The 16,603-nt window shown below is 43.3% G+C and overlaps 1 protein-coding gene across 1 annotated transcript in view; it reads right to left on the bottom strand.

The window, feature by feature from the left end:
* The window catches only part of IL2RB (interleukin 2 receptor subunit beta), a 256,403-nt gene that overhangs the window by 196,838 nt on the left and 42,962 nt on the right, over nucleotides 1-16,603 (bottom strand). Inside the window, exons 3-4 of the mRNA XM_069231361.1 lie at nucleotides 10,846-10,960; nucleotides 9,751-9,826 (exon numbers count right to left, since the gene is read on the bottom strand). Coding sequence (XP_069087462.1) covers nucleotides 9,751-9,826; nucleotides 10,846-10,960 — 191 coding nt within the window. The remainder of the gene's footprint in view (nucleotides 1-9,750; nucleotides 9,827-10,845; nucleotides 10,961-16,603) is intronic.

Consider the following 16,603-nt stretch of genomic DNA (forward strand, 5'->3'; position numbering starts at 1 on the left):
AAAAAGCACACATTGCTCAGTAGTCCCTGGCACTGAACAAAACTAATTTGTGTCCAGATATACTCCTTGTGAAAGAGCAGGATATTGTCACTCACAGTAAAGCCACCAGATAGATAGACAGATAGATAGATAGATAGATAGATAGATAGATAGATAGATAGATAGATAGATAGATAGATAGATAGATAGATATTTAATAAAAAGAAAAGGTCTTAAGTAACGTCAGACCTAATTAGGGGCCCAATTCTTAAAGAAAGTCACAAAAGTGGACCCATGATATATGTTGTTGCATTAAAGCAGATTTATGGCTTTCGTGAATTTACAGAAGTAGGTCAGGAAATTGTACTCCTAGAAAATATTTGTGAACTGCATTTTAGTACAAGCAAATATGCATTCATAGAATTGTTCATGCAAATATCTGTTGAGTGTTTACATGTTCACTTTCCTCCATCCACTTTTTTCCCCAACCCTGGAAAATGTTTTACTTCTGCCCTTGTCAGGAGTAAATTTCCAACCTTTCTCAGTATGGGATAAGATCAGAGAAGAGCTGGTAAAAACTCCTAAAACATGCAAGTTGGCAGGTTTGCACAGATTCAAAAGAGCATTTTATCCTTGGAACTATTGCTCACCACTACTTCCAGCCCCAGTATGTGATCTGTGGAAAGGTGGCAAAAGAAGGAAATTGCTAGTATTCAAACCGTACTATAGTATAAGCCCTGCCATAATTAGAGAGTCTATAATCAGAGATCTTAAATAATGCAATTGCTGCCATAATTTGTCACCAAACTAATGGCACCAAAGGGACAACTGGATTTTTTTACAGGACAATTAGATTTATGACACAGCCTGTTCCATGGATAAGTAGATATTTTGTTAAATTCCACACCCCTGCCTACAATATGAAAAACAAAAATACAAGTTCAAGAGTGCAATGTACTCTTGGATAAATGCTAGAACTGACTAAAGTAAGAGATATGCCATTGCTCTTCCTATCAGCACTGCATTTTTGATATCTCACTCAAGGAAACTTTGGAAAATGTTTCAATGGTGTATTTTACAGTAGAGTGGAGGAGTAACATGGGCAAGAATTGGATAACAGTTCAGTATCACTCTGTGGGGGCTCCTCATGGAACCAGCACAAGAAATCTTTGGATAATGTTACAGTAAAAGATGCATCCTATTGTACAGTGATTTGGACCAGTAACATTGATACTATTGATAATAAAAGTCAAGTCAACACCATCCCCTCCTCCTGCTTCAACACCATCCGCATGCTCCAAAAGATCTACAAATGGATACCCACCGACACCAGAAGAACAGTCACCCAAGCCCTCGTAAGGAGAAAACTGGACTACGGCAATGCCCTACACGCAGGAACCACAGCAAAACTCCAGAAGAGGCTGCAACGCATCCAGAATGCCTCTGCACGCCTCATCCTGGACATTCCCCGCCACTGCCACATCACAGACCACCTGAAAAACCTGCACTGGCTCCCAGTCAACACGAGAATCACCTTCAAACTCCTCACCCACGCTCACAAAGCACTGCACAACACCGGACCAGAAAACCTCAACAGATGGCTCTCCTTCTACACCCGACCCGGCATCTCCGCTCCACCGAGCTCGCCCTCGCAACCATCCCACGCGTCCGCAGAACTACAACCGTCGGTAGAACATTCTCGCACCTCGCCGCCAAAGCGCAGAACCCTCTTTCCACCCACCTGCGGCAGACCAAAGACGTAGAAGTACCCACCAAAAGGGGCCACATGGCGTCTTGCATGGTTGAGTTTTTCCCCAGTAGCTTTGGTTTATCTCTGTTTAGTTTAAAAAAAGGTTATGCTCATCCTGAGTGGATGATGCTTAGGTATTTGCTGAAGTTGTTCAACTAAAGAAACATTTATATGATTTTAAATAGAATATGTTGAAATCAATGTTTCATAGGTAACTTTACCTGATGGCGACTTTTTATTGAGTGATTGAACTGACAGAATGGGTGATAAAGAGAAAAGGTAAGTGGTTTTGCACTCTGCCATGGAGTTGGAGGATCTGGGAAGATTGACTGATTGACAGCGAACTTGCGAAAAATGACAGGAACCAATTAACATAGCTCCCTATATGATGATGTTGCCTGCTATGTCAATTGCAGCAGACAGAACCAAATGGACAAGTCAAGTTGTTACACTCATCCAGAATGTGTTCTAAGCTGTCCACTAATACTAGTAAGGCATTCTCCTTACCTCTATTAGGACAAATACTATATGCCATGCGCCCACCAAGTGGAGCCTCCAGTAGGTGGCTAGGTGTTTGCAACTATCCTTTCTACTATGTTAACAAAAAAGGAATTCCATGCATGCTTCAAGACATTATTCTGGCATGTTTTTTTTTTCTTTAGATGATGTAGGTAGAAATTGATATTTTTGAGAGAGTAGAATATATCCAAAATCCATGCAACTTGAATGAGTCAAGGGAGGTGGGTGTGAAGCCACAGTTTATAAGTACCACCTTTTTATATAATAATTACATTCTTTTATGGAAGATGAGTAGAAATGCAGGGGCCTATTCACAAACTAAATTTGTGGTACTTTTATTAGCAATACAATAGTACTACTTATGTACTACAAAATACTATTCACAAACGTACATGCCTCTGCCTCCCCTGCCCTTTTTGTGTGAAGATGTCTGCCTATGTGGGAAAAGTTACTAGTAGTAACTATACACTTACAAAGTGGGCTCTACACCCTGAATTCAGAGGGTGGATTTATGTAAGTCTAAACTTTGTAGTAAATTTATATTCATACATTATGACAAGCCATAAGTAGTAAATGTACTACAAAGTGTAAGAGTACATTTATACATGCAGATTTATTTACCTATAAATTTACCTTTGTGAACAGGTCTATATATAGTATTTTGCAAATTGAATTTCAAGAAGTTGACTGTCAGACAATGTTGCAGATTAATCATGCCCTTCTGGAGAGTGTGTAGGGCCTGAACAACTTTATGTAGAGAGATGAATGCCGCTGGCATATTAGTAGAGCCAGATGACAGGGTCTTCTACAAGAAAACTAAGTGGTTCACTGTAAAGGTTAAAAATACCTGAAAAGAGAGTGGAGCCTTTTTGGACTCTGCAGGTAAGTAGTTCTGTTCTGGAAATAGAGTTCTGCAGTTTGTCCAATTGGTATGGCCTTTGATGAAGAGGCTAAACAAAGTTAAATCTTTGTCCTTGAAGACCATTCTGAATTGCAATATCTTCACCAACATGTTGTGGACTACTATGTCAAAGGCTGCCAACAGGTCTAACAGGACATGATAGCCATGACAAACTGGTTGAATGTAATAATTAGTCATGGAATTAAAGGCACAAGAAAGGACAATGTTTGATTTTACTTGAGTCAATACAGTGAGAAGACATATTCAAAAAGTCTTTCATGAATGCCGGCCATGAGTATCTGTGCATCTGCCAAAAACCATACCTCAGATGTGACAAGAGTGAAATAGTAAACTGTTGCCTTTGAATGGGGGAGCGTGGCATCTATGGTGTCCTTTAAAAAAAGCATAATAGAACATAAAAAGAGATGTAATTTGAATGGCATGTTCTTCTCCTCAGGTCACCAACAACCAGATCGCTAGCTTGGTCCACAGACACATTTCCCTGGCGCTGCAGTGCCTTTCTGACTGCGTAATATGGCTTCTCCAATATTAGCTGACTGGAGCTTCTAGAGCTTACCTGCCTACCAGAACTGTGAAGCAACGATCCAAGGGTATTAGCACTGTTCCTTGCTTGCCATGGATTCAGCAGCAACCACAGGCAGCTCAGTGCTTCTGAAGGCCCATAACATCGGGGTACTGTTATTCCTGGATCAAACCAGACAGACATTACTTAAAATGATCAGATTAGCAGACAGTTGTCTCTTCATATCCAAATGATTGATGATAATGCTAACTGCTAGAAAGTGCTTTGGTCATAGTGTTTCTATTGCCCAAGATTATATATAGCAATAGGTTGTGGCTAAACAGAGTGGAAACAGCTGTTTTTTTATGCATGTGGCTCCCACCAACCACAAGCACTTCAGCCTGAATCAGGTCTCTGGAATGTCCTTTCAAACTGCAAGTCTATGAAGGAAGTACAGTCACGCCAGGCCATTGATAGTTTGCCATCTTCACGTTTTCTTGGAATAGCTGCTAAGTTCAACACAAAAGCAGAAAAGGCTGTATGAACGTCCATTTAAATTGTGAGTCTAGAAATAAATTGGTGAGTGTGCTATGGAATGCCTGGGAGGTGGTGACACACACAAACAGCGGGTGAGCTGACAGCCACGAGGGCAAGTTCAGAAGCATGATATGTCCTTACTTCAAATTGAAGGTTTTAGTAACTGGAGTTATGTTTTTTCCATGCCTGCAGACTCAGAAACGTCTTTTTTTTCCTTAATTGGTTTCTTTTTTGCATCTGCATTTTGGCTCCTAATAAACATTTCTCTAACCCTGAAATGTCTGGATCCTTGTACAGGGTTCATTGCCATTCCCACTTCCAATGGATGTCAGCAGAGCCAGCAATAGGAGCCAGGACAAAAGATCATCTGATATGTGTGAACCCAAAAACATGCTAGATAATTTGGTGTTCCTCTTCTTTTACTTATTTTCAGTTTGGAAATCCTAGACCTATGCCATTTGAATCATTTGGACAGCTGCTTCAGTTTCAAAGATAGTAGCTTGTGTGACTGGACACTGGTGATCCTTCCATTGTATTAACCTTGGAAATATACTGGTATCACTGAGGAATACCTTAGTTCCTTTTAGGCTTTTAAAGAGGTTCTCTGTTTTTGTCTTGAGGAACCTGAGAATTAGCTGGAGGGTCCAGGTCCATCGTTGCTGTAATCCTCATAACAAGGACTATGCCTAGAAATGCATAGCCACCCCAGGTGCTCTACTCTGGAAGGAAGAAGAGAAGGTGGGCTGCCCAGAGTGGAGAGGATGCACCACAGAAATGACAGACCAGATTGAGGCTAGGGAAGCGGACAGAGATCTGCTTCAATGGCCTGTTCAAGGAGAAAGAGTTTTCCCACTCTTAAAAGATTACCTTACGTATTGCTTAGTATGACAAAAATCAAGACCACTAAAATTCAGAAGATAGGCCTGGAGAGAAGACCTCCATAATGATGCTTGCTTGGTAAGGCACAGTAGTACTGTGCCTTGCCCTCTCTGCTTGTAGGACCTTTGTGTGTCAGTGCTGTAGAAGCGCAGTTAGAAGGCCACAAGACTTCCAACTTATCCTCCATAGTGTCTCCTTTGGCAGAGGAAAATTCCATTTGAACCCATACTTTTTGCCATTCTGTCCCAGGGTAAATTCTCCTGCACTTGGCTCTCTTGGGACACTGTAGATTTTGTTGGTTAATTCATACTAATTTCAGAGCCATTGGTTTAATCTTTCTTGCCTCAACAGTGTCAGTGATAGCAAACCTATAGGTTTCAGTCCTCAGGCAAACCTCATTGCAATTAAGCGGGTGTGATCGCTGAGTGCCCATTGGCTACAAGTTGGCTTTCCGGTGGACTCTGGTCCCCCAGCCAATTTAGAGAACGCAGCACCCAAAGTCATATTAAGTACTATATTGTGTTTTTGGCTTGAGGATCCAGTGGCTCATTTGAGTGACAGGCTTGTTGGCAGAATTGCAGCACTTGATAAACATGAAGCTTTTTAGATTTGGCCTTGATTTCTGGGCTACCTGGAAACAATTTAGATCAGAGTTCAAGGGATATGGTTCTATAAACTACCCATAATATACTGGTAACAAAGAAGCCTGGTCCCTGTGGTACGAGTGACCTGCATCAACTTGGGACATGTTGTCTTGTAGATGAATGAGATGTGAGAAAAAGACAATTTTTTCGAAAAAACAAAGTACACTTATGTGCTCTCTGAGATCTACATGGATACTATTTATTAAAATCAGGATTCCATGATATTTAACATACCTCTTGATTGCTCGCTTGACCTTCATTTCTAGAATGTGATTAATCTACTGTGCAAATATTCACCTATAGGTTTATTTAGCTGTAGCTCTTACTAGACATTGATCTTAATTGATTCTTATTTGATTGTGTCTTAATCTGTCTTCCTAACCCCGACCCACTTGTATTTCAGCCTTGAGCACTCTACCTTGCTATCCCATGAAAGATTCAGATTGAAGCCTCCAGCACTTTAAAGTCATGTAGGACACAAGGCACTTGGACCAGACGGCTAAAGGCATTTGCGAACTTGAAATCTTCCCTATAAGTACTGTCTGATGCAGTACGGAAGAACTATCAATGAGGCTATAGTATCAACAGTGATAATGAGCTTGTTGAATACTGGTAGAATAAATGCACCAAGAAATGGCCAAGAAATGGCCAATAACAGGTTATTAAAAAAGCCCACGTGTGACCCAACTGCCTATGGGTAGGGAGCTGGCAGGCAACTGACCCATCATCAGGAAGCTGTGTGTCTCTGGTGCTAGGTGATGAATTGCAAAGTTGCATGTAAGCTTGCATACATCATGTCAGCTCATCGCTGTGACAAAGCAGAGATGAATACAGGCCAAGAGTGTGTTTAGAAACTATAACTCTGTGCATTTATAGAGAAAATAAAGAGCAGAGGGTTGAAGTTATCAGTCCATTGTTTGATGTCCAGTAGCAATAGACACCCCTGTTTGAACCTTAAACAGTCATTTCAGCCAGTCAGCCTTATCGCCCAGTAAGGTTTGTGTTCCCTAAACTGCAGCAGATTAAGACTACCGGCTTGACTATGGCTCTGTTGTTGTTAGAATATTCCAAGCTGATTGACTCTGACTTTAGATAGAGGTCCACTGTAGCGCTGACATTGACTAATCATGTATAAACTTCATCTGTCAGTAAGGAGCATCTCTGAATATACACTGCACATGCATACCATGGGTCGATGTTACTTGATGACCATACACATTAGTAACTGGGATTTACGATCATTGACTTATTTGCAGACACATTTTGCCACAGGTTCTGGTGCGGTGTGCAGGCACAAGAGTATATTGAAGTCTCTGCATCAGCAGGGAGGTAACTGACTGTATATCTTACAAATTTAAGAACCTTACTGACTAGCTGATACAGAACCAAATAGTCATCCACGTTTTCAGTAAAAAAATATGTCAATGGTTTCTGGAACACAAGAATCCTTCTCTATATTAAAGTCTGTAGCACTAGTAGAACAGGTATGATTAATGTGGCAGGGGGTTGTCCTGGAATGAAGGAGAACCTATATTTCCTGGTGTAAGAAGCATATAATGGTGAGAATGATTAGCCTGCAGATTGTGGAGAACGGGACTGTTTGTTACATGACAGCTTTAGGTTTCCTAATCACTATAATTTCTTTAGGATGATTTGCTGGACCCCGATTACGATATTGTGGAACATAATAAATCAAAAGGTGAATTGCAGAGGCATTTTTCTGATGTCATTAAATGTAATGGGAGGCAGGCATGAGTAAACGTGTATGCAGCTAAGAACGGGTGAGTATTATTAATTGGATACATCACAGACATTGTGCTTGAAATTTCATTTTTGGCTGTCAACAAGTGATGTTGGTGAAGGGATACAGTCTGGGTTGAAGGAATGTAGCTGTGTATCTCGTCCTGAGCTGGGTAGGCTGAGGGGAACTCCAACAAATGAACACTAAGGGGGTGATTCTAACTTTGGCGGGCGGCGGTTCCCCCAACAGAATACCGCTACGCGGTCAGAAGACCGCTGCGGTTATTCTGTGTTTCCCGCTGGGCTGGCGGGAAACCCCTTCCCAAGAGGAAGCCAGCTCTGAATGGAGCCGGCGGAGTGGGAAGGGTGCGACGGGTGCAGTGCATGGCAGACACTGAAAATCTTTTAGGGGCCCTCTTAAGGGGGCCCCTGCAGTGCCCATGCCATTGGCATGGGCACTGCAGGGGCCCTCAGAGGCCCCACGACACCCCTCACCGCCATCCTGTTCCTGGCGGTCAAAACCACCAGGAACAGGATGGCGGTGAGGGGGTCGGAATCCCCATGGCGGTGCAGCAAGCTGCGCCGCCATGGAGGATTCCTCAGGGCAGCAGAAAACCGGCGGGAGACCGCCGGTTTTCCGTTTCTGACCGCGGCCATACCGCCGCGGTCAGAATGCCCTTGGGAGCACCGCCAGCCTGTTGGCAGTGCTCCCGTGGTCAGAATGACCCCCTAAGGCTTTGGTTATAAGCCAGTTGGATTTAGGTTCTGGGATACTGCATGGATGAAAATAACATTTTTGAGTAGTATTCTCACTCGAACTCCAGTTAGTACGAGGTAATCCTCAAGGAATAGGGATCAGCATGGATACAAGTTTTTGTTTTGTTCGGGGGAGGGGGGTAAAATTCTGAATATCATTTTCAATTGAATTATAGCACCGATTTAACCCGGCCCAAATCAGCATTAGATAGAAGCAGTTGTTCCAGTAGAAGTGGTGGAGGGGTGGGGGTGGTTGACAGGATAGGGGGGTGGTAGTGGTCACAGAAACTGTGGGCTGTGAGGGTAAGTAGTTCATGCTCCCCCATGCTGTAGAACGGGTCTGGCCTGGGCTAGGATGCAATTGAAGTCCAATTCTGCGATTTTACTGACTCGATTTTCTGCCTGGTAAAATCAGGCCTGGTGTTCCTGCACCAGTAAAATTCGAACACTGAGCTATTTGTAATCAGGTGGCGTGGTATTCCACCTAGTGATACCGTTCCACCCAAATCACCCTCAGTCGGCACCCAAGGTAAAGGTACCTAAGCTTTGTTTGCTTTCTCCAGCACATGAGAAGTAACCTCTGTAAAATTCGAAGACCGAGGAGATCATTTAGAATTCAGCTGAATGGGAAAACCACCATAAATCAGCAGCCAACGAGTTTGCGATCAACTACTTCATTAAGAGGTGAGGTTATTGCTCACTAACTGTCAAACATAGCAACATGTATGCCACATGGGTACTGCCCAGGAGGCCCATCCTATTTAGGGCATCCTCACAAAGCATATTTTCCCTCCCTGAATCAGCCTTGCAAACTTGTGCCAGAAACAGACAATGACTATCACGTGCAGGGAGAAAATCCCATGCGGTCAAGGACGATGTGTTTTTCTTTCCATAAATAAACAGCGCTTTGTGATTTGTTTCTGAAAAGCAAAAATTAATATCCCAAATCTGCATCAAAAAGATGGCTTGCTTGCCTGAAAGTGAATACTCTGAAGTAGTGGTAATCCTTTTGTAACACAGGTCCCCCCCATCGAAGTGAATATCTCTAGATACAGGACATCTCCAGACTGAACACTTTGTACAGAATCTCTATAGAGTGTGAACCATCCACACTGGACATATACAGATTAGAAGTCCGGGAGGACATTGAAAAGACTGGCAACCGCTTTGGTTTCCTATCTTCTGACTGTCTTCAACTTCTACAGGATATCTCTTGAAAATAACTGACTCCTGTAGGACACACATTGTCTGAGAACCTATAGCACTGGACATAGCCACGCTGGAAATAATTTTAAAAGAACCTCTAGTCTGGGAACTATACCAGGAGATTATTTCTAAACTGGGAATCAGTTCTGTACTGCACCATCCAACTCGACCAATTCTTACAGAGCATTTCCAGGCTGGACACCACTCCTTCAGAACATCTCGTATCTAAGAACCACCATTTCCACAGGGTAAGTGCAGATTAAGAGCACAGTTCTACTTTTATGGCATTGACTGTCCTGCACCTGTCAACACTCACCATTCTGTTCTCCCCAAAGTAGAGTTTGCATGTCATGGAGGTGGCTCCACTCCTGGACAGGTTACACGTTCCGTAACTGCAAAAAGATGACAGGAGAATCATATCAGTTGTAGTGTACCACATTGTACATATTCTAGCCACAGCATTGAGAGGGGAGATGTGGTTCTCTATCGAAAGATTGTGGGTGTAGCCCCTTGAAGGAGAAGAACTAGAACTGGATTTTTGTTTCTATAGGAATGCACTCTTGACACACTTCAAGGGGAAGAAGAACTGAAATTGGACGTCGACCCCTCCTGGCCTGGACTGTACTTAGAGCCCCTGGGACAATATTGGTATTAAATTATTTTGTCCTTTCAGTTGATCTGGGTGTTGTTCCTAGACGTGGAAACTCAAAGCTACTGTTTTGTGCTATTATTTTGGGCATGTTCGATTGAAGACTGAACCTTCTTCCACTGTATTATGTAACTGACTGTGTGCAACCCTTGAAAGGAAACTGGGTTTGGATTCCTCTGTGCCTTGCAAAGGACTCTGATTGCAATGCATGGGAGGAGTTGAATTAGAGGTAGGTATTTGCTCCTAGGATTCTGGGTGTAGAACCTGGAAGAAAGGTGGATTTTGAAGCCCCTCAGATGACTCTATAACTACTGGAAGGATGATTACAATAGCAACTGGCAGGATGAGAAAGGGTTTGAAATACTTTCATGAACCTCCTGAAATAGTCTATCACGTCATTCCCTTAAGGACGAGGCATACATTACATTGTGTTTTCTGTGTTTCTGGAATTGACTCTGTGTGTAGCCCTCTGAAGGAAAAAAATGAAAATTCTATGTTATGCTTCTTGCAAGTGTAAATTGGTATGGCAGGGAGGGAACCTTGTATTCTGTGTCACCTGGCACCAGTTCTATGGAGATCCCTTGAGATGTAGTCAGTTGACAGAAAATGATGAATTTCCCCATTGGAAAAGAGGATTGTAGACATCTGCCTCTTTCCCTTCAGTGAACAGCTCATGTAATGATTGTACTGTCGGATTTAATACACCCATAATATATACCATTCTCCAAGAGGTAAAGAATGAATATGTCAAAAATAACTTACTCTCTCTTTGATTCAGCTTCTATCAAGCAAATGCCATCTGTAAAATTCTTGTTGTGGATCCAGGTGCAGGACAGTGTTGAGAAAGTGTCATAATAGCAATTTAGTCCCAGAGTCCCTGCAGAGAATGACAAAATCGTTTGATTGATGAGTGGGTGATACCTCCGTGATGAGAAATCTCTCACCATAAGAGTAGATAGAGGAATACCCCTAATAGAAAATCATGATAGGAATCACACAACCAGGTAAGAGAGGAAGGAGCTTCCCAAAAACGTTAGACAAACATACCGACTAGAAGAAAAGAGTCAGAGAAATCTAGCAACAAGGAAAAAAATTTACCTTAACACAAGACAAAAGACGAAAGGTTCTCCCCAAAAAAAGAAGGAAATAACTGCATTGCCAATAAAAAAAACAAAGTAAATCACCAAATTGAAAAATGTGAATGCCTTCCTCTTTGAAAAGACAGTAGAAAAGATGCTGCCAATGAGAAAAGAGTCACAAATAATCCACAAGTAAGACAATAAATGATGAATCGTCTAACAAAAGAAGCAAGGATCTTATCATAAAAATAGCCAAAGTTAGATAATGTGATAATGATCACAACTCTCTGTGTTCCATGGAGACAGAAGAACAATTACATTCAGTCATTCAAAGTGAACAAACTGAGGAAATATGCTAAGAGATGGTGATTTTATTGTGTGCAACAAAATTAACAGGAGACAAAGTCCCTTGAGTACTAACATATGTGCTTGATCATAGTCACGCAAGAAAATGATAAACAGCAAAAAATACCCCAAATTCCCAAACATCTTAATTGCATAACTGCACATTGGCACGTACATATGCAATATCTAAACAATGCCTAAAGCATATTTACCATACCCCCATCAAAAAACATACCTACAGAAGGAAAGCCCATTATTAGGGATGGTCTCCATATTTTGTTATGTTGATGTGTATTTTTATAATGCACTATCACCCTGAAGGTATCCTGGCGGTGCAGGTGAATGAATGCTAGCTTCAGAGGGACTTACTCGAAGAGCTAAGTCTTTAACTTCTTGCAGAATTCAAGAAGAAATGAGGAGGCTCTGATGTGGTGTGTCTGATGTGGGATGTTGTGTCATACCTTTTAAGAGCGATGTATGAGACGGGTCGGCCTCTTGACCTGTTTTTGTGTATGTGTGGGACATGTGCTAGTAAGAGTTCAATTAAGCAGAGGTGCCTGGAGGTTTGGTGGAGATGTATGTGGCTATGTAGTGCATTTAATGTGTGGGGGAGATGCTTTAACAATGTGTGTTTGTGTATCAGGACCCAGTGGAGTAACCTAAGATGCAATGTGATGCGAGACAGGCATTGGAGGTTGAAGACCAGTCTGGCTGCTGTGTTCTGGATGGTCTGTAGCTGCTGGTGAGTTTCTTAGTGATTCCTGCATAGAAGGTGTTCCAATTGTGTAGTCTGCTGGTATCCATTTGCAGATTTTTCTCAGCATCCCCAGGGTTTGGAAGTAGGACATGGCGATTGCGCTGACCTGGGAAGAAATGTCCAGCTTACTGTTGATGATGATCCCAACGTTTCTTGCATGTAGGCTATAGATAGAAGTGGGCCCAAGGTCTGTGGCCACCAGGTGGAGTCCCACGGCAAAGCATCCTTTCTGAAGATCACCATTTTGGTCTTGTCTGTGTTCAGATTGAGACAGTTTGACTTCTTCCAGGTGACTACTTAGTTTATGTAGGGGCAGAAGTAATTTCTTGTGATGGGTGTTTTGTCTGAGAGGGACAGTATCAGTTTCATGCCATTGTTGTAGTTGAGTATGTTTATGTTGTGCTGCCAGGATGACATAAGCTGGTGGATTAATTCATGTTGACGTTCAAGAGGGTCGGACTCAGCGAGGGACATTGCGGAACACCACAAACAAGTTTCTGGGCTTTTGAGGAGTAAGTCAGCATGGTGATTCTTTGGGTTCTTCCAGTGAAAAAGATACAGATCCATTGGAGGACGGGTCCTTTAATGCTGGACTTGTTAAGTTGTTGATCAGCTAGGATGGTAGACTGCAGATGTCTACTAGGATGAAGACTGCGTTTTCTCCTCTGTCAAGGATAATCTGGATGTCATCTGTTGCTGCGATGAGGGCTGCCTCTGTACTGTGGTTTGGTCTAAATCCTGATTGTGTAATGGTGAGGAGCTAGTGATGGGTGAGATGGGCAGCAAGGAGTCTATTGAGTGCTTTTTCTAGAACTCAGGCTGGATATGGGAGGAAGGAGACTGGTCAGTAGCTTGGTGTACTTTAGGATTCTTCAGGGCAGCATTGACGGCTGTGTGCTTCCAAGCTTCCGGGAAGGTGGCTGTTTCAATAGAAGTGTTGAGGATAAGGCTGAGAGCTTCTCTGTTTGGGGTGAAACCTTTGTTGAAGGCGTGGTGAGGGTAAGTGTCAGACGGGGCCCCGGGATGGTTGGCCTTCATAATTACTGCAATTTGCTCTGTGGTGATGGGGTTTTATGTGGTCAAGGTTTTTTCCTTTCTCTGATGTTACAGGGTTGCTGGGTTCAGGTTGTGGGTCAGAAGTTATGGATGTGATTTCGTAGCAGAGGTCATTGCAGTTACTAAGTTGGGGTGATGTTGCTGTGGGTGGGGTGAAGATCTTGATTAGTGCAAAAATTTCTGTGCTGCCTTTGGAGATGTGTTGATGCTTTTGGCTAGGACCTTCCTCTTGGTTTCCCGGATTTGCTGGTGGTAGCGGATTTGAGCAATTTCTTGTCTAATATTTTCGGACTCTCTCTCACCTCTTTTAGTTGCTTGCAATGGCACTTTGTCATTCAGGGCTCTTCTGTGTACCAGATGGCCTGTGTTCATATTCTTGCTAATTGGCTTCGTTTACATGGGACCAGGTTGTCAGGGCAGGTCGTGCTCTGGTTAGAGGGTGGAAGTCCAGTCCAGTCTATTTCTGATGTATTATTGTTCCAGGATTGGTAAGCTGGGTCTGCTGTGGTAGTTCTTCTCTCATGAGGGATGCATGCCGATTGTGAAACTAATGATGTCATGCTCAGAAAAGGTGATGGATGGGGCTGTGTTGATCTTGATATCATTGATTGAGATAAAGAGGGGGTCCAGGATAAGTACAACTGTATGATTTGGGTTTGAGACTTGTTGGGTGAGTGCAAGGTTTCCAAGGCTTTCGTGAAGTGCGATTGAGTTGGGATTGGTCAGGTCTTCTAGGTGAAAGTTGAGGTCTCCTAGGAGGATGTAGTTGCTGGAGTCGACAGCTAATGGAGTGGCAACGTCTGCAATGTTGCTGATGAGGTTGGTTCAGGGTCCCGGGGATCAGTAGACCAGGGTTCCACTTACTGTAAATTTGGCTGTGATTTGCATTGTGAAGTTAAGGTGTTTCATGTAGTTGGTTTTAGCCTTGATGGTGGTGGAGCAGCTGATGGTAATCTTAAAAATGATGGTGATTCCTCCTCTGGGTCCGTGTTGGCAGTCTTGTCGGATGATTTGTTACCCAGGTAGATGACTAAGGCGTTATCTGGTGTTGATATTGTGGTCAGCCATGTTTCCATGAGAAAAAGGAAGTCCGGGCAGTAGCGTCCAGCAGGTCCCAGAGTTCTGTGGCATATTTGCTGAGCCAGTGGGTTTTGATAGGCAGGCATGATATGAAAGAATGGGGAGATGGTGGTTGTTGGCTCCAAGGCACTTGAGTGGGTGCGGTGTTGGGTGCAGTGTTGGTTGCTGTTGGAGTGGTCATGGTGGATGTTGAGACAGTGGGTGTGCTGGTTCCGTCTGAAGCAGCAGGTGAAACCTCCTTCCATGTTGTGGGGAGCATTTCAGCAGCAGTGTGGTGATTGGTGATAAGGGTTGAAGGTGGAGAAACACAGTGGGGTAGCTGTGGGCAAGGAAGAGACCAGGATTCATGATATTAGGCTCGGATGGGCGCAGAAGTGCTTGCTGTGGGAGCACCTTTGGCATGCCAGTGGCACACCCGGTGCACATGTCTGCACTGCAGCTGCCATTGAGTAGGTGTGGGAGGAGTAGTGATGTGGGAAGCGGAAGAGAGCAGGGCGTAACAAGCAAGTAAGGAGCAACAGAGACGAAGGGGTCAGGAAGGGCAGGAAGAAGGCACAGCAGTGGCAGCACAACAGGCACAATGAAATGGAGACAAAAGTTAAAACGATCATAATCAAAGGCAGAAACTGTAACATATACTTGCACAACAGTGTACAAATGATAATAGTGACAAGAGGCAAAAACACAGCACAAACAAAGAGAAACGTGGCAAAAACATGGACACAAATGATTAAAACGGTGAAAAGGCGTGCAACAACGGCACAAACAAAAGAAATGACACAAACCTGGGCAAAAATGATGCAAAGCAATGAAAAAAACTCCAAAACAAAGGGCAGCTCGAGGACATCAGAGACAAAGCAAGGGCACAAAAGAGGAGAGTAGCAGGAGTAAAGGTCAATCACAAGAGAGATGCAGTGGAAGATAGCTGGTGAGAGAGGAGTGTGATGGCAAGAGAGGATAGAGGTAGGAGAACTCTAGGCGCTGGAGCCAGGTCCAAAAGTGCTTTGACCAGCTGGACAGCTGGTCGCTGGTTAAGTCCAGACGGGGTTGTAAGGGTAGGGCAAGTGCTTACCACCAGCACTCCACCGAAAGTCACTATGATTTAGAAGAGGTATTGAGTGTCTTACAAATCCTACAAGTAGGAAACCTAGCTTAACCTACCCCGTGGCTTATTTAACTAAGGCCACAGTTATATGGCAAAACAGATAAATCCTCAGCTTAAACGTTAAGTGCCACATGGGCTGCAACTCAACCACAAGAGTGATTTAAAAAGAGATGTCCTGCCTAGCTGTAGCCCTGTGGTACCTAGTAGGTCAAGTCACAGTTAAACCACGATTAACTGACTGAAAAGCTTGCTTGTTACATTCACTAAAACACGCATAAAGAGTGCATTGGATGTAATGTGACATGTAGTAAAAGTGATTTCAGAACATAGTTCTCCACCTGCAACCATGACTTAAAACAGCCTTTGCCCAAGCTGAACTACATTAAAAGTGACGACTCATCGGGCCTGTGTGAAGAACTATGGAGACCAGTATTGGATGAGCTATGGCAGGAAGAGAGGGAGGGGTCTAATCTGATGATTGAGTGAGGAAAGAGTTGTGCAGTTTGAACACACAAAACGCAAGCAGGACTCTTAGGAGGTTCCCTGCTTTAGCGTAGTAGGTCTCTTGCTCTGGGTGGTGAGAGGCCACAGACATAGTTAAGGTAAGTATCATGCTGCTATGATGAGGGAGGTATCTCCTGAAAATAGCCACCATCAGAAGAAAGGAAACTTCTGTCATTATATATGGATGCTACTTGCACAGTTCTCAGGGACAGAGTAACTTAATACAGAAAGAAACCATAGACAAAGTGGTAGGGGGGATTTGGGAATTCTTTATGGAATGACTGAGGGGTTGCCCCAATTCACAGGTTAATCAATACTACAAGAAGGGGATCAACATCAGCTTTTCAGACTCAAATGAACCTGGAAGAAACAGAGAGAGCGGATCTTTTGTCTGTTTCTTCCTCAGGGAGAAGTCAGAGGCTGAGCACCTGATGCCCACTTGTACATGAGGTCTGGAATTGTCCAGAAAGATTCTGGAGAGCTGGCGCCTTCTAGCCTTAGGGACAGAAAAGACAAAGCAGGGTTTTTCTTTAGATGATCAGTTGGCTAGTTGGGAGTAAAACTGCACTGGACTCTGGGGCCTTAACTGGAGTA

This window comes from Pleurodeles waltl, chromosome 4_2, assembly GCF_031143425.1.
Source record: "Pleurodeles waltl isolate 20211129_DDA chromosome 4_2, aPleWal1.hap1.20221129, whole genome shotgun sequence".
Taxonomy (NCBI): Eukaryota; Metazoa; Chordata; class Amphibia; order Caudata; family Salamandridae; genus Pleurodeles; species Pleurodeles waltl.